This window comes from Falco peregrinus, chromosome 7 (genome assembly GCF_023634155.1).
Source record: "Falco peregrinus isolate bFalPer1 chromosome 7, bFalPer1.pri, whole genome shotgun sequence".
Lineage (NCBI taxonomy): Eukaryota > Metazoa > Chordata > Aves > Falconiformes > Falconidae > Falco > Falco peregrinus.
Window position 1 is genome coordinate 28391012 of NC_073727.1, and position 26001 is coordinate 28417012.

General features: G+C 38.8%; 1 protein-coding gene across 1 annotated transcript; it reads right to left on the bottom strand.

Moving 5' to 3' along the window:
- Positions 1-902: 902 nt before the first annotated feature.
- HDAC2 (histone deacetylase 2) lies at positions 903-24775 on the bottom strand. The gene is made up of 14 exons (XM_055810604.1): positions 24580-24775; positions 17192-17304; positions 16606-16723; positions 15579-15653; positions 15146-15284; positions 13003-13144; positions 9260-9352; positions 9046-9154; positions 7470-7610; positions 5478-5586; positions 3287-3417; positions 2278-2433; positions 1492-1549; positions 903-1283 (listed from the first exon to the last, which is right to left on the bottom strand). Exons 1-14 carry the CDS (start codon positions 24629-24631, stop codon positions 1253-1255), a joined length of 1467 nt encoding a protein of 488 aa, XP_055666579.1. The 5' UTR covers positions 24632-24775; the 3' UTR covers positions 903-1252.
- Between the last annotated feature and the right edge of the window lie 1226 nt (positions 24776-26001).

Below are 26001 nucleotides of genomic sequence, written 5' to 3' on the forward strand. Positions count from 1 at the left end.
GAATATACTATTTAGACAGAGCACATGCACAAATAATTCAAAATAGTTCATTGAAATTTTAACATGAATTAATCAATTAGGTCATAGACCACAGTCCCAGAATCTTATGGAAAGGAGAACAGATTTTAGAAGTAGCAAGATTGATCTTTATTTACACCCAAAAAAAAAAAAAAAAAAAAGATTGGGTAGCAATGCAGTTCTGCAAAATCCTGTGCTCACTGCTCTGAAATCTTGACACCAAAGCTTGTGCATTTCATTAAATGTCAACCTGTAAGACATCTGTTGTCAGTTGAGAAAGAAAAAAAAAAAAAAAAAAAAGGAATGTGTACACTCGGGTCTCTGTTTCAACTCAGGCACCAGAACTAAGTCATGAATCATAGAGACTGGCAGGCAGCAAACCCCTTTCTTTTTATGGGGGATGAAGTTTTATGTTGCTCAATGCTGTAAAAAATTGGAACGGGTAGTAAGCTAAATCCAAACTACCACTTCCTCTCTTGCAAGCTTTAAAAGATGACCATACACAGATTTCATGAACAGCAAATGACTTAGTCTTTTGAGTAATTCTGATGGTGGAAGAGGTTCTTGGACAGTACAAGGCATGTGACTGTAGAGTTTTAAACCTTTACATTAAAACATGAGTTCATAAAACCACTGTATCCCAACATCTCTTCACCCATTTATTCAGCCTGTTCAAATGTCACATTCCTATTCCCATACACCTGTTTGCACCCCACGCAGAAGCCACTGAAATGTGTGGAGTTGATGAAAGCAACACAGTTCAACTTGAGTGTTTGCCAGCTGCCTGATTAAATCCACTAGCTATTCATAGATATGTAAGTCAGCTTGATTTAGATGGAGTTTTTTCCTCTTTGTAGATCAATGATGGACAAAAGACAACCAAGTACAATTTTTTTTTTTTTAATAAAGATAAAATTACAAAAAAGGTAAAATCAGCTCAGGAAAGGCAAATTACTTTAATAGATCAGTTTAGACATTTAACATAATAACTCACATCCATTTTTAAATACTATTACATAAAGCATGGTGAAGAAAGGAATTTCTGCCTCATAATTAGAAAACTCACAATACAACTTGCCAAAAACCAGAACAAAGCCGTTTGAAAATAAATACGGTCCATGCCAAATAGTACAAAATGAAATCAGCAGTCTCTCTCAATACGAAAACTTTTCTTCTTTTAGGTATTCTCCAACTCTAGTACTATGTTCTGCAGCTGATGAGAGGCTATCTTTGTTCAAGGATTGCTGAGCTGTTCTGATTTTGCTCTGTAAAAAGGCAAAAATAAACATTAAGGTGTTTCATTTTTTCAATTAACTGTTGTAGAAATGCAGTTTTTAATTACAACTGTCGTAAGTCTAAAATATTTAGTATTATGAGGAATTGAAAGTGATCTCTAAAGAATTTAAAATATTATAAAGTACTGATTTAAGAAATACTCTTCAAAAAGGTGACATTCATTATTAATTAGTTTACCCTTTGGTGTCTGTCTTTTCACCACTGCTGTCCTTGGATTTATCCTCCTCCTTAACATCTGAAAATTAACAAGATTTTAAATATATCAAAAGATGCATGAAAACCTTAAAATACCTCTGAAGAAAAAAGCATGACCAAGTTATATTTTTTTGTATATAGACTTACCAGGGGTAACTAACTTTTAAAATAAGTGACAGGTTACATATTAACATACAGTGCTGAATGCATCCATGCAGAGGAGTGATCTGGGCACAACACAGTGATCCAAAATACCTCAAGGCAAGGTCTCTCCTGACCGGCCATAATGACGGTATGAAGTTATGAGACCTGGATTTCCCCTGAGCTCCTTGTAGTAGTCTTGTAGCCCTAAGACGTAGCCTGGTCTTGGAAAAGTCAAGACTGCTTGGACCCCAGAACTCTATCCAGGCTCTGTTTCAGAGAAAACTAGTTGGCTCACCCCACAAAAGCAAACAGAACAAATGTCTAACATATTTAAAGCCAGAACCCCTTTTCATCCCCATTTTCATTAAGCTATGCAAATCCCTGGCTCTAAGATTTCAAGCTTGTGGGGAAGCAACAATAACCCTTGGCTGAAAATACTATTCTAGTGTGAACAGCTGTATCTTGAAACAGATTAATTTAAAATAGATGCTTTAAATATGAAGGGGGGGGGCGGAATCCATCATCTCAACAACTGATTAACTGTTAACAGAAAATGCATTTTTCTCCTGGCAGAATTGACATTTGCATTCTAAAATATAGGATGAAATCACACCAGAGTCCTACCTGCTTTTTTGTCCTCAGTCTCTTTTTTGTCCTCCTCTATCCTAGCCTTCTTTGCTCCTTTCTTATGATCTGCAACATTTCGTCGTCCACCTTCCCCTTCATCTTCAGAATCTGAAAATTCTTCATCGCAGGCTATGCGCTTATCAGATGCTCGAACTAGGATTCAGAGTTATAAAATTAACTGAGCATAAAGTCCAACTAAAACAGGCCTAATAAAAAAGAACTATTAAGTTAAGCATGAGTAGTAATGTACTATAATTATTTAATGCTGATGAACTAAATTATGGGTAAAAATACTATCTTCCAAGATACTCTGTGACTCTCACCATGACTTCTGGAAACAGCTTTACAGAGAGACAGGGGAAGGGTGGGATTATTTTAACATGTGTCACATGAATTTCAAATACCGGAAACTAAATCACAGGAGAAAACATTACGGTTTCAACAGTTCAAAAATGAATAGTGCACCAATAAAAGATTATAGAATTATTCCAATCACCATCAAAAAAGGTTAAATGTGGCAGGAAACTCTTAGCTATAACAACTCATTGACCATACAAAGGCTAACAGTAATAAAGTGAAGGGTAGTGTTGCAAGTATGGAAAACCTCTCTCTCTCAATAAAAAAGCAAATAAGAGTCTTTGAAAACACAGTATCTCACTTTACGTCAAGGGGGAACATAGCTTCTGTCTTCTGCTATTCACAAAAAAAAGTTAAGTCCTGTATTCCTTTAGTTAGAATTCATCTGAGACTCCTGGAGTATCTGTTTTAGATTTGAAATAGCTAGAGTGGTCTTTCAGCACTTCTTTAGACCCTTTTAATAGGTTCAGATTTGTGCACAGGTACCATCTTAAGAACAGCAAAACTGGCAGACCAGTAGCAACTTTTTTTTACTCTGGAAACAAATTCACCAGTCTTCCAGTACTACACTGCTAGGACTAAGGTTCTAACATCTGAATCTAAAAAGACTCTACTTGGACACGCTCTATCTTAAACAGGTATTTCTCACTAGAAATCCGTTTGTCTGGATCTTCTCCATCCTCATCTCCACTGTCTTCATGAACAGCATCTTCAGGAATGGCCTGCATCTGTACACCAGGTGCATGAGGTAACATGCGCAAGTTTTCAAATAAGCGTTGCCTGCAAGTAACAGACCAGGGAAGTTATTACTACACAGAAGTAGCATTTACTTGGATTTTGTATTAAATACTGAAAATTCTGCATTCAAAGTTAACTTTTCCATCCCTAACAGATCATTAGTATCCACACTGTACCTGACCATCATTTTCTTTGAACTTATTTTTAAACACTTATTTCAATCAACTTCAATCTTCAAGTCCCCACAGAGTCAGCACAAGTATGGCCCACTTGAGCTGAATGGAGTGACAGTATTACTCTGTTTATAATAAGTTGGGAGTATCAAGTTGGATAATAAACTATCCTCTAGGTTCTTAGAAATAAAGTCAGACACCTAAAGCATGAAGACTTCCCAACTGCGTGCAACAATGTTGTCAGCGTCAAAAGCGATCTACCTGGTTAAGATTCCTTAGTGGCTGTTTCAGGGAGAACAGAGAGAAGTTCTCTCCTGTTTAAGTAACCTGATGCAATGGACTCCACACTCCAAAGCACCACATGCAGGAACAGGAAGGACACTGCACTTATTCTTGAGATTCAAAACTATCGTTTCAAAGAAGTCCAAACAGAGAGAAAGGTTTGGCAAGCAAACATCAGCATTTGTAACAACTATCTTTGTATCCTCCCGCGCAACTGGTGCTTTTTTGGAATCCTTACAGTCTTTGCCTCTGTTCAAACCAGATGATCTGGCAAAGCAGTTTTGACAGCCCAGGGAGTCCCCTAAAGCTAGGTCTCTAGGAAAGCATACAACTAACTGAAGGAGGATCCTCTGAAATGATGGGTCGTTGGTCTTCTTGTGGGTTCTAATATGGGGATGCGAGACTGCACCTCTGTCAGCAGAAATCACACAATCTGTGTGCCCAGGGATGTGTTAAAAGAGCAAGTAAGTTTTGCAGCCTAATAGTACCACAGAAGCTCAACAATACAAAATATACAGCAATCAGCCTGGCAGATGACCAGCTGGAGCACTGTGTTACTACAGAGAAATTTTGTAGAATTAAATCAATGCAAAATAGGTGGGTTTTTTTCCCCTGTCACACATTATTAAAAACTAAATCACTTTGATTTGATTGTGTTTTATATATTTGTATTATGAACACCAATCACAGTCTATACAACAACCACTTCAAAAATTAGTATTTTAACTTCTCTGGTGAATTTTGCAATTTGACAGTTTTACAGGTTACAGCAGTACTGGCAAACTTATACAGCTAGTTTCACAGCTATTTTTAGTAACCAAATGAATTCCTGTGCACTGTTAGCAGCCTGTTAAACTTGGGGCAGGAGTGGGGGTTTAATCCTTTTAAACCCAGAACAAGGACAAGCCAGAGTAAGCAGAGTGTACTTCAGGCTAACCAATTATCTCTTATCAGTCGAGTACAGAATTGATTGTATGCATCCATTACTCCATCCCTGAAGTAAAGTACTTGTTTACAATCAAAACTTCAGGATGTGAGGCGGAATAAACTAAGCATCAAAAGTGCAGATTAAAAACACACACCCGCTTATAGCTTGGCAATGAACACTTCTCAAATGTGGATTTGTCAAACTGCAGTCACTCAATTGCCTGCACACATATTCACTATCTTTCCACAATTTTGGATGTCCAAGCTCACATGTGACTTTTTATTTTTACAGCTGACAGCCACAAAGAATGACAATCTCAGTTCATGTTTAGACACGGAGCTGAGAATTAGAAATCTTAATCATTACAGCGTACCAGCTTATTTCCTGGTGGGATAAACTTTCTTCAAAATTAGAATGGGAAGCCAAGTAAAACAGTCATCTCGTTGGTTGCTGGAAAAAGTAAAAATCCAAGCTGGGTCTTAATTTTCGTATTTATAGTCACAGGACTTCATATGCATACATACCGTTTGTAGAAACAGACTTCTAAAAAGTCCTTTTTCTTTCAGAAATGAAAACCATGTCAAATTTATTCAGTACTTATTTTTATATATATATATATATAAAAATATATATGTATAACAGAAAAAGGCATACAATTAAGCCTCTGGAGGAATGTGATCCACATGACCTACTTGATAGATAAGGCAATCACTACTTACTTGATCTTCTCCATATATTCTGGTGTATTCTGATTAGTCATATTTGAAGGACTAATATGAAGCTTGAAGTCTGGTCCGAAATACTCAAAGTAGTCATTGTATGGCAACTCTATAAATTGAAACACAAAAGACAACTTCGTGACCCACCCAGAAAAGACTGTAAACTTTATAAATACAACAGTAGTTTTGGTAAGATTTTAGTTACAGAACTACCAAAACTGAAGCATTCAGGTGAGCAATACTTAAGTACTGCCTGAACTGTCTGTTTTTCCTCTAAATTATTTAACAGATGAACTTACAATTTGTTGGTAAAATACAAAAAGCAGGAACAAGTTCTACTTTAATCATGTTAGAACACACACTGGTACAATATAAGTTAATAAATCTGGCAAAATAATTAAAAATGCTACTTCTGCAGAATAGAGAAGATCAACTGACAATTTCTTACAGCTGTTTTCAAAGTTAGTCCAGTTTGAAAGGTTTAAGTGAGCCATTCAAAATATTCCTTTAGTAAAACTTATAATACATTTTACTAGGCTGAAGATCACAGCTAGTTCAATACCCATGGCAAGTGCTGTGAAGTAGTTCACTGATGCCCGTATCTGTCTGTTCCCTCCTTCCTCCACTATTTGTATTTTCACAGATAATGGTCCCCTGACTGGGACATCTAATCACCAAAATGAAGTTGATGGAGACTTCATATCCAGGAAAACAGTACCATTTTATATTGAATCTCATATATGACACTATCTTCCCAGATAAAGTAGCAGAAATCTAAAACACATAGAACCCTTAAGAAACAAGACACTGAAATCCACTTCTAATGGAACCCTTTGTCTTGTTTCTTCATTTATGATTATTACAGGATAATTGTTCAGTGGATAGAAAGGAGACAGGAAGATTAAGTTGCTATTTCAACATTTAGAAATGCACTGTTATTTTTTGAAACAGATTAAAGATGACAATGACCCACAAAGTTGAGAGGAATGTCAAAAAATTAATAATCCCCCAAACTTCATATATATCCCTTGAATTGGACGTGCTAATGGAAAAAAAGGTCCCAAGATAAGGAAGTATTACTGTCTCTTCAAAAGCTTTGGCTGACAAAGAGTATATATTGACATGCAAGATGGAAAATATACATCTTGAAAGGTATTGTGCAATTATTCTTTTCTAACTGACAGCAGCGTTCCACTGTAGTCACACAGAAACACTGAATCCAGCAAGAGATACACCAATAGCAAAAGGTTATCACCAAAAGTGACTGATGTGCAACAGATCAGTCCAAATACCAATTTTATAAGAAGGCATTCCAAAAACATGTCCAGAAGAATATTTGGAGAGAAGTAACGTGCAGGATCTTTGGGGATGTTCCTCAGAGAGATTACTTCACTATTCAACTATTCAAAAGAAGTCTACCATTGGGTTTTTTTAATTTGTTTTTTTAAGATAGCTTGTATAGCCAAAATTGAGTGAAATGGAACAGTGAAAGTCATATACTTGCACAGTTACTTTTAAGCCATAGACACAATGAAGAAACAGTTGTTTTACTATGTAAACTGGACACTTGCATGCTCATTTGTTTCTTATTACTGCCATTCCGTGGTGACCAACTTACACAGGTCTATGTACAAAAAGCAGGTCTTTTGTTACAAGCAAAATGCAGTATATATACTGTCATACTGATGACATTCATATTAAAAATAGTTAAAAGCAAGGTTCCACAAGTTATACATGTTTTGAGTTTTCAAAAAAAGTGATCCAATCATTTAAAGCTTTTGCTAAGGCATAAAAAAAGCACTTCAAATGCTTAAGTTTATTTAGTGCATAAGCTACTGAAAATTTCTTGGTTAAATCATAACAGTAACTTTCTACATAGTTTATTCTAAACCGATGCATTACAGTTAGCTATGGAAATATTTGCTCTCTGTTCACTTAAGCCCTCCCATGATTACTTCTTAAAAGAATATTAATTTGGGTATTAACATTTACCATTAGGAATTTCACAGTCTAAGGCAACAGCAGTTTCGTATGTCCAGCATCGAGCAACATTACGAATCGTATATCCTCCTCCTCCTAACATCAGCAATGGCAAGTTAAAAGTCTTTACAACTTCCACACATTTCGCATGACCTGTCAAACACAAAAAGAGTTGACAGTATATGCAAAGTATCTATAAAACAGAAAAATATATAATGAACTATTTATTCAGATATACGCAGTCACACTTATCAAGTAAAACTGAATTGTTTCACGTAAACCAGAACTGCCTCCCCCTAGAGCTAAGCACAACCTCACAAGAAGTCAAGACCTACAGATTAGAAATGTACAAAACACACTGAACTTATCCACCCCAGTATTCAGAGGCTTTGCATGATGGTCTATGGCTGCTGTTCTGAAATGATCTTGGTATGTTTAGTGTTTTGTCTTTTCATAACAGATGTCAATACATAGTGACAAATCCAGGGACAATTTCTCAGTCAAATACAACAGGGGAAGGAGGGAAAATAGCAAGTCAGTACTCGGTCCTTTCTATTTCTAAATTTGAACCTGTATTTAAGGTTGCTAAGTCTTGCTTACAGAGTGAACTGGTGCCAAGACAGTACACACTCCAGGGAGATACAGCATACTGAAAGGCATCTGTAGGAGGTAGCAGCTCTCTTGGTTTCCAAGATATGTAAGATGGAAAAAAATCTGAGCTGTATGGGCAACTGAAGTAGCTTTGCCACCTGGTGCAAATCAAGAAAAGAACCCTGAAACACTGCAGACCCAACATATACTATACTGCATTTTGTCACCTACAAAACTAATTGCCTCATTAAGAAAACACAAAACCCAGAACATGAATGATTCAAACAGGCTGAATTCAAGGCTTAGCAAAATGTCAACACACATTTCATCACTTAATAATAATAACACTTAATAAAAATAAATAATAATAATTAAAAATTAATAGCAGCAATATTTATGTTGCTTGCTGAATTAGCCCAATTTTAAGAATCACACTTTTGGGTAGAAATGTAAGCAATACTAAAATAAATTAATTATTTAAAAGTTAAATAAAAATGAATGTTACCATGAGGCTCAGAGTAACAAGCACCACTAAAAATTTAACAATGCAGTGAGTATTTTCATTTCAGTAATACCTATTTTACACCCAACAAGGAGTTTGATGTTTAGCATCTGTAGTCATACCACGTGAACCACTGGTTTTGTTATTTGCCCATTACAGTAAGTGTTGCAGTAGGATGACTGTTGTCATCCTGTCATTCCAAAACATTGCTTTAAAGCTACAGAAAGCCTGTGCATAGAAGGAAGGGAATCACTTGAGTGGCTAGGAAGAACATGGAAACCCAAGCTTAACTTTTTTAGATGGACAGAAAGAAAGAGGCAACTTCTGGGTTTCTTTTGGCCACCCCGACATAGCAAAGAGGTGATTAATCATAGTAACGAACAAAATCTTTGTTCCTCCAGTCCGCATCATGCAAGTGTCTTGAAAAATAGTATGAAGGGTAGAGGTTTCTATTAAATAAAAAGTTAGACAACAAACAAACACTTTTCTGCTTACCTTTAACAGTAAGATTAAAGCACCCCAGCCTGTCACCAGACAGTGAATCTGCTCCACACTGTAATACCACAGCACTGGGCTGGTACATCTCCATTACTTTGGATATAATCTATAATCAAACAGTAAGTTGTTAATTCACATTATGAAAAGAAATCCACAAAATGAAGCTAGTATCTTTCCAGAGAGCTTAAAAAAATAAAAAAAAAGTACTCACTGGTTTGAATATCTGTCCATATGATTCATCATCTATACCATCCCTCATTGGAAAGTTGACGGCATAGTATTTGCCTTTTCCAGCACCAATGTCCTGTAAGCAAAGATGACAAATGCTTCATTACCAATACAGAAGACATGATGGTATCATGGAAAAAACCCGCACAAGTCTGCTAAGCTATTTTGTACCAGTATTCATGTCTGCGAGGGAAAAGAGGTGAACTACCTTATTTGATTCCCACTCTCCCATAAAAATCATTTGAGTGTAGGAGCTGTACCAAGACTAAATTCGCAGTAAATACACTTGATTTTTTCTTAATTAAAAGACTTAAGACAAAAAGACAAAACCTAACTGATCAGTTTAACCTGGTAAAAGCAGTTAAGCAAAAACAAGCAAGAAAACCAAGAGCAGCAAGGTGATAGGCATTTTTTTTGGTGCTGTACAGAAGACTTGAACTTAAGAAGGTTTTTAAAAACTTTTTCTTTACTCCAAACATAGGATGAACTAGCTGCAGCAAAAGGAAAAGAAAATCAACTACAGGCCACTTACAGGCACTCCTGAAAAAACCCAAGACACTTAAACAAAAAAAGCCCTGTAACTTGCAGATTATTCTCAGTTCCATCAGGTGACAAGGCAGGAAGCACAGTAGTCAATCTTACCAGCTTTCCTAGACAACATATGTATTAAAAGAAAAAACTCTGCAAAGAAATCAAATCAATAAACCCTGAATCCATCCACTTCTGTTCTGATGATCAGCTTAAAACCTAAAGATCCCTGCCTGCCACACATTCCCATCTCTTCCCTTTAGCTCATCACCAAGACAGGCAGAAACTGATCCAGTTTACAGAGCAGTTCTCTGCCACTAATAAAAGTGCAGTGCGGAAGACAGTAAGATTTAACCTGTTTGGGTTTGACTATAAACTATTATCAAACATCAGCTCTGCAGAAAGAGCACACTTCAGGTCCAATGTAGTTGAAAAACTGCAAGTCACCAGTAGGATGGCCCAGGAATACAAAGACTGAACTCCTCAACACTACCTATTGGAAAGAGCAGACTTTTTCCTCTTCCTGAACAAAACCTCCTTAGCAGTGAATGCAACAGTAATGTGTCACTTCCAGTAACAAACTTTTATTGTGGGGTGGGGGAAAGACACAGATGGGCATGGAGATGGGACAAATGGCCCAATGCAGCATAAACACCATGCTAACAGCTGACTTTTTTTTTTTTTTTTTGTTACAGCACATTATTAAAATTTCATAGTATTGCAAGATGAGTGACACTGAAGACCCCTGCTGAACTCAGCTCTGGCTGACTGGAGGGATGACAATTACCCAGAAATCCCCAAAATCTCCCCTCCCTAGACTTTTAGATGCTGATTTTTCTCAGGTGATAAAGCCTTGTTTTCCAGATTTTTTTTTAAAAAATCATTAAATCAATCTCAGAACACAGTAAAGCCAAACGTTCACACAATTTCCAACTAAACTGGGTAATTGCACTGGTTATAAACACTGAAGAAACAATATAACATTCTGCTAGCTGCCCATTCATCAACAGATCAAATTTCCTCACAGAACCTGGGCCTCTAGGTAGCACTACTCTCAACTGACCTATCTACGCATATGTAAGACAAGATTAGTGCTATCATGTAAGACACATAGAAAGTCAACTTACCAAGGACACTGAAAGTTCAAACTGCACAATACCTTCAGTAGAAAATGGATGACCGCAGCTGAACTAGACAACCTCCACCAGACACAACTACACTGATGGAGCTGCAATCACAAAATCATCAGCTGATGCATGATTTGTTCCTGCATCAAATAAGTGGTAACCTGATCAGTAAACTAGATCAGCTAACTAAAGAATTACAGAAACAAGCTTGAATGGAGCCCACTGACAAAAACAAAGACAAGATTTGGCTGTTAAAGTTGATGTAAGTAACCAGTAATGGCAGGCAGATCAAGTTGAACAGAAGCCAGCAGTACAATACCAGTCTCCAGGAGGAATGTTGACTTTTCAGAGAATTAGTTCTCCCTTTAGTTCAATTAGCTTTGCAAGCTCTGGAGATAGGAAAAAGCTAATTTTTTTTTCCTATGGGGGCATAATTGCAATAAAGCCTGCTGTATGCAGACAATGCTCATTTCAAAATACTAGCTAGCAGCACAGAATAAAAGTTACCATGCCTGAGGTACTGTTTGTCACTGACACTGTGTTAAAAACATTGCAATAACATACAATATTCTTCTATTTATTTCAACTGCGTTATCTTTAAATTCTTTGTCCTGGGTGTGGTGAGGTGAAGAGTCCATAAAGTTCCCTGTCAACGGGACGTGCCGTTTCTAAAACCCCAAGATATCTAACCCTTCAAAAAAAAATTTCTAGCTAAATTCAGGAACAACAGCTTGTCATTATAAACATCCTGATCTGAGCTGCTTTTTGTTTGAAACAGCACTACCACCTTGTGGCCACTCAAGTTAAATCACATGGATAAAAACTGCCTCATCCGATTTCTACCTCAATCAATTTAGAACGCAATCTAACAGAATCTAATAACCATAATAACATTCAGCTCCAACAACCAAACTGAAATGAATGCTTAGTACTCCACTGATTTAAAGCTCAACTTTCATTTACTCCTGTGCCCTCTGGGTATCATCAGCACACTGGGGAGCACACATTTCAGGAACATTAGTAGAAACACAAATATCCACATCTCTTGAATCAATTTAAAGATAGTAGTAAAAGTGTGTATTCTTCCCCAATGCAGCATTTTTGTAGGTCAACTTTTTAGAAGTGTTTACAATTTTTTTAAAAAATTACTAACTGTACTAATGTACAAACTTGCTAATACCAGAGAAGTGACTTATCCTGGAAGTGCCTCTGATAAAAAGGTTTCATGCAAGAGTTTGAAACTAGGAATATAATACTTAATACTTGAAATACTCTTTCAAATTGTGAAATGGAACAATCTCCTGTTCTAATGGACAAGAGTATTACACAAGGAACAGCTAACTTACTTAAAATCAATATGAAGGGCCAGGAAAATTGGTTTCTATTCTCAGCTTTGCTAGAGACCTTACAACAACTTAAATGATAATTCTTCACAGGCTAATGCTCCCTCCCTCAAGCTAGCTATAAGACTCAGTGCACAACTGTCTGTGGGGCATGCTAAAGTTCTTCAGCAGTAGGCATTATGAGAATTCAAAACACACTTTATGACATAAGAAATATTACAAAACCAATCCAACTGTATTACTAGCAAACAGAACTGTAAATTCAAGTTGCAACCGAGGCTTTGTGACTATTAACACACTGGCACAAAGTTACTCTAAGATCTGAAGTAAGTTTTGAAGCCATGTGATCTCCAAACAGCTACTTCTCGTACATTCGCAGAACTGAAACGTACAGATAATTGATAAATACACCACTCTGTCTTCCTAGAGACATTTCCAAAAATCGCAGTGAACTAAGATGACTACACATTTAAACTAAAATTTTGGAAAATATATCCAAAAGTAAAGGCGTTGATTTCATGTAGAAGTGAATAATCTACTTCCTCACCATCCTATATTTTTTTCCTAAGGTTCTTCAATGAATCTATCGCTTTAGACTACGTATTTCCTGAAAACTTACTGCTGTATATTATTACTGGACATAGTTATTGTCACCTAGTACTAACTACCTACAAGGAAGAGATTAAGAGGCAATTTATCACCTAAAGAAATTTCATGGTCAACCTTACCCTAAGATCCCCTGTGCCTGGAAAATATTCACCATACTTATGGAATGATACTGTCATGACACGGTCTGTGGTATAAAATGCTTCTTCAACACCATCACCATGATGGATATCAATATCAATATACAACACTCTTTGGTGGTACCTAGGAAAAAAATATGAGAAACCATTATCTGTTATGTTCATAATATACTGACTCCTAACAAGGAAAAACCTAATGAAAAAACCCCAAGCAAACACCAAAATCCAGGATTATGATAATTTTTATGATTTTGGTCGAAGTGATCATATGCTCTTACAATTCTCAGCAGTCTAGATAATAATGAAAATGTTTATCTTCATCATTTAAGTATGTAATTTATTTAGTAATTGTTCCAAGTTATCTCACTTCACAGAAGCTGTACCTTGTGTTTCTGTTGACACCACTTTCTGCTCTCCACATCTGTTGAACTTGCCCCTTTAACAGGGCTTTTCTTTCTGCCTTCTCAATAGTTGCCCCACACAGTCTGCACTGAAACATCTCTTAGGCACTATGCTGTTTGAAGTGTGCACAGGAGCAGCAATAACCCACGTTCCATAAGCCCGCAAAAAACCCACACTTCTTTTCTATCGACTTTTCTTCTTCACTTCTGCAGCCTGTCAAGATGGGCACTTATCTCCAAGCGTATCACACTATTAACAAGAAATTATTACACTACTGCTCAGCATTTCCTTAAACACTGCAAATTTCAGCTCAGTTTGAGATGGATAAAGAAATTAGTTGTTTGAAGAATCAAGAGTGTTGGAAACAACAGTAAGTATCCCTTATGTTCTTCAGTAAGAAACGAAGTCTTACCAACATCAGAAGACACATTTTCATCATGCTTTGCATAGTGCTACAGAATGTGAGTCTGAGCAGCCATAATTTCAGGTGGACTTGGATTTTTCACTGAATAAGACACTGAATAGGATGTTTTTATGGTTACATATTCTATAACTATTTGAAAGTTTCCTTCTTTCACACACACATTAAGCTAAAAAATTCAAGACAAGACCACAGTAAACCACACTACTTTTCTTAGACTGCAGAGTCAGATCCTGAATATATGGTGTACATTAAAATGAATGTCTCAATATGTTAATATTAACTACTTGTCAGTGTCTTTAGAAACTTTTTCCATCTTTAAAAAACACTTCCAGATTACAGCTGCTTCACCCATCCCTCACCAGCAGACTCAGCTATTCCATTCACAAGAGTCAAACACCTAGAATACTTTTGTAATAAATGAGATTTATGTGTTATTACAAGGGATACACTCCCCTGAAGCAGTGCAAGTAACAGCCAGGATTTGAAATTTTAGTGAAGCATTACTGCTTGAAGTTAATTATATTATCACTTTTTCATTACTCCTCTCATTTTTTATTTTGCAGTCACAGCAGCACAGCTGTTATTTCATTATTTATTCATAACAGTGACATTTATTCATGTAACAATCCAAGGAAGCTTGGTGCATGATCTTCCCTGAATATTCCTGTTTGGTTTAGTAATGATAGGAAACAAACAGGTATACTGAGAAACCAAACTGGTGTACTATTATTGTGAGCATGACGACTGCCCCAAGGGTCAGGGCAGTGCTCCATCTAGCCCACTATTCCCATGAGAGGAGATTAACGTTTACAGAAAGCATGTGAACCTGTACATTTTCTGAAGTTTGCTACCCAAGCACTTTCCCACCACCTAGAATTACAGCATATGGCTTTTTACAGGGGCCATCATTGCTTGGATCCTTAACATCCATTTACAGACCTCTTGTTCATGATTATGTCTAATTTCTTTTCTGAATCTGTTGTTGCTATCTGCTTCCTTCAGCCTCCTGTAGTAGCAAGTTCCAGAAGTTCACTATCCTCTGTGCAAAGATGTACTTCTAAATACTGTTTTAAACCGATCTGCTATTAGTTACCTTTTCAGCTTGCCTGCATTTTAGTTTAAACTTTTTGCTGAAGCCAAACCGGGCAGAGCTTGGTGCTTTCTTGATTGAAACTGTACGAGTTCAACAAGGGTTATGAAAACTCACTGAAATAATAATTACAATCCATATCTCCAAACATTTAAATACGTGAATTTGACACTTTCTACAATTTTATCTTGTTCCCATCATAAACTTACTTCAGTAATTCAAGGATGGCAAGCACAATATCATTGACATAACAGAAACCAGATGCTTCCGATTTCTTAGCATGGTGAAGTCCTCCAGCCCAATTAACAGCCATGTCTGTCTGTTGTCTGTTCAATTTTACTGCCCCAGCTGTAAAAAGACACAGACAAAAATGAAAGGAAATACAGTCAGATAAGCCTTTAAATCTGTTCCGTGAAATAGTATCTTAACTTTTAAATAAGTTGATTCTGGATCTCACCTCTTACCAGTACTGAGATACTAAATGTATCTCATATTTGACAAGCTTGTAACTGATATATGATTCTTATTTCTTAATAAAAACAACTTATATTTGCTTCAGTTTTACATATACTATCTAAGTTTTAAGTTGCTGACATAAACATAATAAAACTACACAATAGCTGGCAAACAACCTATACTTACCAACAGAGCCTCCTGTTGACAGCTGACAAAACTCAAACAGGCCATCAAATACAGGACAATCTTCTCCAACATTAACTGTGTGAGAAATGCATTACTTTTCAAAAACACCATTCCAACAGCATTGCTATATGAACAGATAATACTTACAGATGCAATACATAGTTCATTCAGCATTTTAACCACTACCCACCCCACCCCTCACCTCATTTTTGTCAGGCTACGTTTTAAATACTAAAAACAAAATAGTCTTTATAATCTAAGATGACTCTGAACTACTTTTTTTTTTTTTTAAGTTTCCATGGGAAGTTTGTCTCCCCATTAACAAGAAGTTAGATCATTTTTAGATTTTTGAAGAAGTGCTGATTAACATAGGCCATGTTAAGAAATGCACAATTACTTGAAAAAATAATTTGCTGAGAATAAGGAAGTTACAATACTGCCTTTTCAATCGATATAATAGCTATCAAATTGCATTCCTAACAGTACTTTGAGCCTATTCCTATAATTAAATAAATGAGTTAACAGAAAGGATAAACAGTGCATAATGTACAGTTTTTACTATCTCCCTCCAAGAGGCATGAGTAACTCCTTTTCTTGACTTGAACACATTTTCACACATTGATTTTTACTTCTCTACTCTTCTAAAAGCCATTCTTTTTCAGAAAGATTTTGCACTAGGAGAGATTTTAAGATACTTTTGCAAACAGCTCACAACTAAAGTTTATTCTATACACTAAGTCTACGGAAAGTATTATTTCACACCTAGAACACAACCTGTGATAAGGAAGGCAAAAATCCTTCCATATGCTTAAAGAACAGTATTGCCAAAATGGCTGCTTTTAATAGAAAAGTCCCAAAATTAGTGTAGCTAAAGGCAGGTGCGTGTTACTCTTTTATAGTCTGTCTCTAACGCACTCACACCATTAAGCCATGTTCATACCTCTGTACTAGTGATTACTTAGCTTTAAACAATGCTAATAACCATCAAAGCATGTACACATAGATTTAGCCTGATGTTGACACTTACATCTCTGCATTTGCTTGCTGTACTCAGACATATTGTCAGGCCTTATTGATCGGAGAAATTTGATGTATTCATCACTATGGTACTTGGTCATTTCCTCAGCAGTAGCTTTGTGGGGTCTCTGATAACAAGAACAAGTTATAGAAATAATCAGAGTGCTCTGCAAAGTTAGCTAACAATTTGCTAAAACAGACAACTAAAGAAATCTCATCTACTTCGAAGGGAGAACAGTTAAACTGATAGTAGAGGTGTTTTACATAATGTAAGAGCTACTCTATTGTTAGTCTACAACTTGATTAATTTTTTGTGCAGTTACTCCAGTGTCACCCCGATGGTCCCTCAACACCCCCACCCTCCCAGTCATAACAATACTGATGAAAATTCTCTGCTGGGGCTCCACCTCACTTGTTCCAGAGATGGACAGCAATTTGAAGTCCTTACCACTCATAAAATACTACTTCACTTCTAAGAGAGGTCTGAATACACTGTTTAAGTATTTTCTATTTCCACTTCTACTCATTTATTTGTGCGACAACACTTGAAGCCCTTTAAAAATAACTGCAGTGGACATTCCATTGCTTATACTCACATAAATTTCCATTTTTCTGTATAAGCCATAATTTAGCAGCAAGTTGTGGGTCATTCGGATCCTATGAGGTTTCATTGGATGCCCTTGTCCATAGTAATAGTTTCCGATATCACCTGTCAATGTTGCACAAATGAATAGCTATTCATATTGCAAAACTTTTCATTTCTACTTAAAAAGAATCATTCTGAGAAGGTAAGCAAGCAGGTATGATTCCAGAAAAAAAAACCAAAACAACAAAAAAACAAAAAACCCCCAACAGATAAAGGGACTACTGTCTTATTTCAAAAAGGCCATGAGGAAAACAAATTGTCCATAAAACGTATGTCAAAAGCAAAGGACAAAACCGAGGCCGAATCTAACAACTTTACTACAAGCAGACAGTAGTGGGGGAGCAAAGATGCCTACAAGACATGGTTTCAAATCAAGAGTGAAGAAAACAGTGGGCCAGAACTGAAGAATAAAGTAATGGGAAACAGAACCAGAATTAAGAAGGGAGTAGAAACTACTGATGACACAGCCACATTATACCACAACAGAGACTGTAGTAAAGCCTAACGCTTTGCAGAAACTGATTTTAAGATACTGCCCTCAGCCTGCCCTTAACTACTAACCCTAGCAGTTAACATTCCAGAAGTTAGCTTCAAATCCATTGCTGCAAACAGTCATAAAAATTCCCCAGACACTTGCTGCTAGAGGTCCACAGTACCTTAACAGAACCCTGTAATCCAGACTAGCCCGTCTCTGTCAAATTGGAGAGCAACTAGATACACAACTAAGATAACAAATTTGACAGTCATTTCCATAAAAAGAATGGCTGCTATCATGGGCTAATAAGCTTTGTCCCCAGCTCAGGTATTGTTAGAACATACATGCCTCCACTTTGAACACTGACATTCCCGAGACACAAACCATTTTAAACAGAACTAGCAGTCCATGTGTTTCTGGAAACACAGACAAGCCTATAATGTATGTCCAGTTGTCAATGGCTTTCAGCTGGAGAACTCCACAACAACTATCTGCAGTAGCACCTCTTTTCTTTTTGACCAAATTTCCTGGTAGGATTAGTGAACTTTACCTTATTGAATTTTTTACTTTTCTTTCACATCCTCCAACATGCTTTGCCTTGTTCACTGGGAATGAAAGAAATGCTATTTTCACAATGTCATACTATTTTACAAATGTTGTTAGTCAGAGGCAAGGAGCACCACTACAAAACAGCTTTAGTTTCATCTCTTTAATATGAGCTTCAGCTCAGGAGAAAGGGAAAACGTCAGCTTGCAGTAGCATTGCAAACCACCAAGAAAAGCAAGCATTACATTAAGATTCTAAGTCTCAAAGCATTCTAAAATCCAGCTTTCAAAGTGACAAGGAGAGTAAGGACACTTAGGAAAACAGATATAATGTAATTTAAGATGGGAGTTATCTAGGAAAAGAAAAAAAAAAATTGCTTAACACCTAGCTCTTAGCCATCCCACAACAACTGAAATACCAAGTTTTAGTGTTAAGAACTTGGACCTACTCCTACCCTAGGTACTGAAGTGGAAGATTAGCATTTCCTTCAGTTACTAAGACTTGGAGTCATTATGGAGTACTTACAGATACTTACTGCAAGCCCGCAGTTTTGGTCACATGCAGGTCAAGAGCAAAAGTTATTAAGAGTATGACCACACTCCTTTCTGCCAGCAAAAACATTTCCAAGTGTTTTACAGAATGGTGCCTTACAAATAATGACCAGAAGATGGAAACCAACCATCTATTAGCCCTAATTTGATTTATGAAGTTACTGTTAAGTCCCAGATTTACAAAGCTTCAAGCTAGTAAGAGTTTAACATTTTACAATTTTTAAGACAACAGTGACTTTCAGTAACGTGATGCTTTTAAGGAAACTTCATTTCAAATGCATTTGTGGCTTAAAGAATATGTATTTCATGCTTTCTTTTTAAACAGGTCATTTCAATGTTAAACTACTCAGCTTGTATAGTCATCACTGACACTTTACTCAGAATACTGATGAACAAGGAAACAGACAATTAAGAATGATTTTCTATCGCACGTATAATGTAAGATTTGTTATTTTCCCTTATGTAAAAAAACCAACCATTAACAAGCTTTCAAAATATATTTGCAACATATCCTTTGATATACTGCAATTAATCAATTAAACATTCAAAATGAAGCATATTCCACATATCATAGACTGCAGTGTACACTTAAACTAAAAATATAAATCAATCAATAAATTAAACATATCTTTTAACTTTCGTTTTATTTTTTTACCAAAAAGGAGAACTTTTAAAAGAATTGGCAAGTTGGTAAATTTGATGGAAGCTTATTTAATCCAACAAAAGATCTGTGGGTGACTATCTGGCAGAAGAATATTGATTCTTTCATATTACAGGTCAGTAGTAATGACTAACAATAGATAGCAATATAATATACTTTAGTAACAGGCAATACCATTTACATCTTTCAGGTCTTAGCATCACCAACAAAAAAGGGTTTTGGCATTAGCCTCAAAAAAAAAAAAAAATTCAAATGAAGGGACAAAAAGCCCATTAAGTTTCAAGAGACTGTCGTGATATGTATGTTGGCAGAGGTAGGGAAGGAAACGGTACACAAGAGGTTCCTCTTTCTTCATTAGTACCTTGATTTGCCGCCAACATCACATCACAAAAGGGACTCACCTTGGAGACATCATCCTGTGGTGAAGGCAAAAGTGTCAGAATTCTGTCTCTCCTCCTTTATTCATTGAAGGAAAAGGTGCCCTTCTTGGTACAAACACTTCAACCACTGATCCTGAAACCTGTGTCACTCCTTCATATATCACAGCCTTACTGGAGTACTTTGGGGAGAAAAGCAAGGTGTACCAAGAGCTAGTGTGTGCAGGGATGGGACACCTCCCTCACTGATGGAGCTAAAAAGCTCTGCATGTAATGCCAGGCTAACTCTGACTAGAGCACATGTATATACAGAGTGGGTACAGCGAGGCCAAGTGTACAAGACTAGTATTGCAGATAGTATGAATACTTCATGCTAAACTTGTAAATACAAATGCAAAAATCATACAGAAGTGTTACGAGCATATCTGGTATCCCTTACCAGTGTGGGTGCACATGGAAAGTGCAAAAGAAAAAAACATAACTGAAAGATGAAGCAGAGGGAAAAAAATGCAAAGTAGCATATGCAGAAAGTTGGCAAATCTATGAATTGTTCACAGCAAGGCTTCAAAGACTGAAATTTAGTGTTTTACAGCTCACATTGAGAGGTAACAACATAATCTCCAAAAAATTGAGTCCTTACATAAAAAGGGATGAACCAAGTGCCAATTTAATACTAGCATTAGTTTACTGTCCTGCACTGTTCAGCATGTGATGCAAAATGTGGTAATACCAACAAACGACCAGAAGACCTACATGAAAATTAAGCTGTTACACTGTCATGTTCTGGGTTCACACAAGAACAATATTACTTCTTAATTCATACAAGTTACTCACCTACATTCTGAAGAGAGCTACCAAATAAAAATAAATCCACAGGATTCCTTTGATGAATATAAGTTTTAGACACTTCTCTATCTGAGACTTCAGCAAGGTCTACAGATGTTAAATATTCTAATATACAGAAAATTACAAGAGGCTACAGGACCTAAAGGAACTTCAATTACATCTAACAAACATACCCAACTAACAAAAGCTGCTATGTCTCCAAAAAAGTGCATCTCTTTAGTTACTAAGATACATAGAAAAATAACACCTTTAAATTAACCCATTACAAAACAGTCTTAAAAGCCTGAACAAAGAAGCAAGATATGACACTTACCTTTTTTGATACTTCGTAATTTGTAAGTTACATTACTTTGTAATTTTGATACAGATAAATTAGGTTAATTGACTAAATATCTCTGCTTACTTTAAGTACAGTTATCATGAAATCATGAGGTGTTTCAGAACTGCACTAAGTGCAGAAACTTAACCGCTACAATGGAAACCACATTTTTTAAAATAAATAAATCTTAAGGGCAGTAGTTACATTTGGATTGACTTCTGCAATACTAACAAGTCAACTCACGTAAAAGGTGAACGTAAAAAAGAACAATGCCTGAACAGTCCAATAGTTATTCAAACAGGCCAAAAATTACTGCACTAGCATCTCAAGGCTTGGGGGTTTTGGTCTAGTTTTTAAAATTAGGCAGCAGAAGACTAGCAAAGGTCTGACTTTTGAGCCCTGAGCATAGGTCGGACACCACTACTGTGTTTGGAAGCCACTGCACAAAGCATAGAGGCGTTTCCGTGAAACAGTTTAAGTCCATTCTACCTGCAGATGTAAGCCTTAACTAGAAGTGCTCATGTACTTAAACCATGTTTGAATATAGTAGCATACTGGTCCGTCAAAACAAGTTTAGTCTCATCTTTACGGGTGTAACCAACCACATTCTGATGCAGATCTCTCAAATTTTTGATGAAGGTAGAGCCTTTTGAACACCCACATTAAATTATGCACAAGCAGCAATCTAAACAATACTGCTAGTGCACTGGCATGGAATAAATACACTTATGAATTGTAACCATGCTAGCCGTGTAATTCTCCAGAACTGTACTTTGCTGTGCAGGAACACAGAACTGGAAAGAATATATGGGTGCTGTCCTCCATACTATGGGTAACTACAACACATCAAAGAGGCCACTGAACTACCTGAGCCACATGCTGCAAGACTGTAGCAACAACCTGAAGATGCACGGCAAGAGGCTAAAGTAAAAGCTACAATATCCTTCCATACATGGTTCTAAGCAGTGAGGAACAGACTTCGCTAAGCTGTGGCCATACATATTTTTTATAAATGCTTCTAGTCTTTATATATTTCAGATAGGACAACTAAAGTATTTTAATTTGTACATTTTATATTTTTCCCTTGTCACACTGGCTCAAATTTAAACAAAATTCCTGACCTGAGCACGCTCAAAAGCAATGCAAATTCTGCAAACTGTATGTAGCTGACAGCCTATTACAAACAAAAAAAGAAATCTACCCAATGTTTATTGGTTCCAGGTACAGTGTGAAGGCTATTAAAACTGTTAATTGTCAGAAAACAACAACAACATACACTGAGAAATCTGGGTGACAAGCTAATTTAAAAAGGCAACTTTAGATCACAATCACACCAAGTTTCACAAAAGGCATGTGGGAATTTATTGTGTCTCAGAAGATGTGTATATATGCTTCTAGTACTTTTCCACAATTTTTAATGTATACTTTTTTAAAAGATGGTCATTTATTTCAGTTATGACATCCTTGGAGATATACTGCTATCTCAGCTGTGTGCCTGAGGTATCTCTACTTGTTGTTTTTGGATTGTTTAAGGCTTTGAACACTCCCTTTGCTTTGATTCAAGACTTTGCTGGTACAACATAGTTACAAAATACTCAGAATTATCAGATGAACCACACATTAGCATTAGAAATATTCACTGGGGGTATTAACTCTAAAATTTCTTTTAACTCCTCTATTTACAAAAGAAGTGTAAAACAACTGTTGGCTTTGGCAATAAAGAATAAATAAGACATCAAAAACATTCCAATAATTTGTTACATGGAAAGCACTCTTCTAAACTCACTTTTACAACAGATACTCTTTTTCTCTACATTATTGTTAACTGTGTTTATCCTAGTCTACATATTCAAGCAAGATATGAGCTACAACTGCTTTAAGTCGCCATTATCCTGACACCTCCAAACTTCCTCCTTCTCCAGCTTCTCCCCTCTCTTCACTAGCAGTTTTTTGGCTGTCAAGGGAGTCTGATACTAGCACCAAAAAGTACCAAAATGCAGGGATAACAGAAAAACTGAAGATATCTATGTTTAGTAAACTACAGCCACTTGATTTTATTAAAAAAAAAAACACAAAAAACCCAACATACTGATTAAAAGAAACAAAACCATGAAAACGTTTGCAGAGAAAAAGCTTCTAAACTATCACTGCAGTCTTCCTTTCAACAAGGTGAAAAATGATTCCTCTTCCCTAGGAGGAGTAAAATCCCAGCCTCACCAAAATTATCCCTAACAGGGGCCTCCTTTCCCCTTTAGGCTGAACAAAGAACCAGAGCTAGCAACAAAGAGAAGGGGGCGGCAACCACCACTCTGCCTCCTCTAGTGTGATAAAGAAACCAAGACAGGCCCCACAAGATCTGCCATTTCTAAAGAATGGTAGATTTGTTACAGCAAGAGACAGCTTTGATATCTTAGTGGGTTTAGCCATTCGTCTTCATTTTCAAAATGGTGAAAACACCATAGCGCTACGGCCGAACAGTCTCAACCTCCATCTCCTGGCTACTACCAATACCAGTCTCAGATACCAAATTAAAGGATTGTTGTAACAGGAGACAATTTTTAAAAAGGAATAAATAAAAAAAATTAAAATCTCTTAACTAACCTGACCAACGAGTTTACCCTCTCAGTACAAGAAAGGAAAAACAAATGCAAACTCAAGAAGAAAATTAAAAGTTCTCACTGCTGTGGCCAGAGAGAACCACAAACAAGTTACTGCAAATAGCAGAAACCAGCACAAGCTTCATGTACTTTTTCGACATGACTGACAATGTAGATCACAAGTCACCGTGTCCTCATCAGAGAAGTCTGCAAACTTAGAAGGCCTGCAAGCAACTCGAATTTCACTATTATTAAACACCCACGCACGCAACTTTCGTGTTTTGCTAGAAGAGAGGCTCGCGGAAGCCAAACCCCCGCCCTGATGCATGTTCCCTTGGGGGGGGGCAGAGTCCCCTGCCCCCTTCGCACACCCAGTCTCCGCAGGAAAGGCAGGGGAAGGCCTCAGAGCAAGAATCACCAGGTGCCGAAGCTACACATGGCCTAGACTTTTTTTGCAGGGGAGGAGCTAGACACGGCAGCGACTCCAACGCCTCTACGCTTAGCGGATAAAGGGGAGTGTCTCAACTTTTTTCTTTTTTTTTTTTTTTTTTTTTTTTTTTTGAGAGGGGGGAAACAATAGACCAGCGTTCACCGCCAGGCCCGGCAGCCGCTCCGCGGCAGGCCAGGCAGTTTACGCACCTCGCCCGGCTCCAGCCCCCGGCTCCCGCCCCCGGCTCCCGAACTCCCGCCGCCCCTTCCCGCTCGCCCGGCGGCCCGCGGGGCTCAGCCCCACGGCGGGGGGCGACTGCGCAGGGCCGATGGCGGGAGCGGGGCGCGGCGGCGCAGGTGGAGGCGGCGGGGACGCCCGGTCGGGGCCATCACGGAGCCGGGAGCGGGGCTCGTTCCGCGGGGGAGGGGGCGCCCACAATGGCGGGGGACGGGGTCAGGCCGCCCCAGGCGCCCGTTCCAGGGGCTCCCCCCACTCACACACACACACACGCGCGCTCCCGCGCCGGCCGCGCTCACCGTCATAATAGTAGCAGACTTTCTTCTTGCCGCCGCCCTGACTGTACGCCATAGGGCCGCCGCGCCGGGGCCGAGGGGAGGGAGCGGGAGGCCGAGGCGAGCGCCGAGCCGGCACGGAGGGAGGGAGGGGGCGGGAGAAGGCGGACGCGGGAGAGCGGGAACTCGCGACGCCGGGCCGCGGGCAGCGCGAGCGGGCCCAACCATCGGCAGTGGGAGGGGGGAGCAACCGGGGCGCGCCCAATCCGCTGCCGCCAGGGGAGGCAAGGCAGAGAATGTGCCGGAGAGGACGTGCGCGGGCGAGCGCGGGGTCTCGCCTGATTGTCCCCGCCCTTGTCGCTTAAGCACATATAAAGTCAGGGAAGGAGCCAGCGACGAGTCCCCATAAGCGAATTCTGGGAGGAAGCGCCGCCATCGCCAACCCGCTCGCCGGGCAGTGGTACGGCCCGGCAGCGGGCGTCCGGCTTTCTCCCCGCCCCTCAAGCGGAGCCGTGGTGGCGCATGCGCGGAGGGGCCGCCCGCCCCGTCCGGCGCCGTGCCGGCAGGGCACCGCATGGCGGCCCAGGCAGGGGGCGGGAAACCCTTCAGCACCGGCCGGCCGCCGTGCCCGGACCCAGCGGGCCCTTCCCCTGCTCCGCGCTGAGGGTCGCGGCGACTCCCCTCAGCCACCCCCCGCGACCGGCCGGGGCCGCTTCCCGCCGCGGCTGGGCCGGCACTTCCCCTCGGGCCGCCTCCCGGGAGGGGCGCGGGGACTGAGCACGCCGCGGTGTCGCGGCCTCGGTAGCGTGTGCCCCCGCCGTCGAGCGACAGGTCACGCATCAGCTGTTTTCCAGCACGAAACCGGTTTCTGTTGGCGGGTGTTTCGCATTTGATGTTTGGTTGGGTTTTTTTCCCCGAGTACTGGGTGTACATACACTTTTTTGTTTGTTTATTAACGAGTATCTTGAAAAGTTACAGTAGAGGTGCCATTTTGCCCTTGTCTGAGGGGAGCTCGGCTGCTCACCCATCCACCAGGTACCAGAGGCAACAGGTGGCTGGAAGCAGGCTTTAGGCAGATGCAGGGCTGGCAGTTCCTGCTCAGTATCTGTATCGTAGAAGGGGTTCAAAGCATCCGTAACAGTGTGCATAGGAATTACTTCTTCCAAAATTAAGGCATGCTACAGAAGGTGAAGGTAGTTGTGGTTTTATATCAAGGGCTCAACATCCAAATAAACTTTCAGTTCGAGATCTACCAGCAGTTTTCTCTGCTGGCCGCAGCTCAGCTACAAACAGGAAGAAATACAGGGTTTCACACTTGTTAGAACTTGAGGTCTGGTATATCTAAGTCTGGGGATGTGTATCGGCTACACAAAAGATTACTGTTTGTTCAGCTGACATGAAAATCCAGTATTTAGGGACTTGCAGTCATTGTGGGAGTCTTGGCCA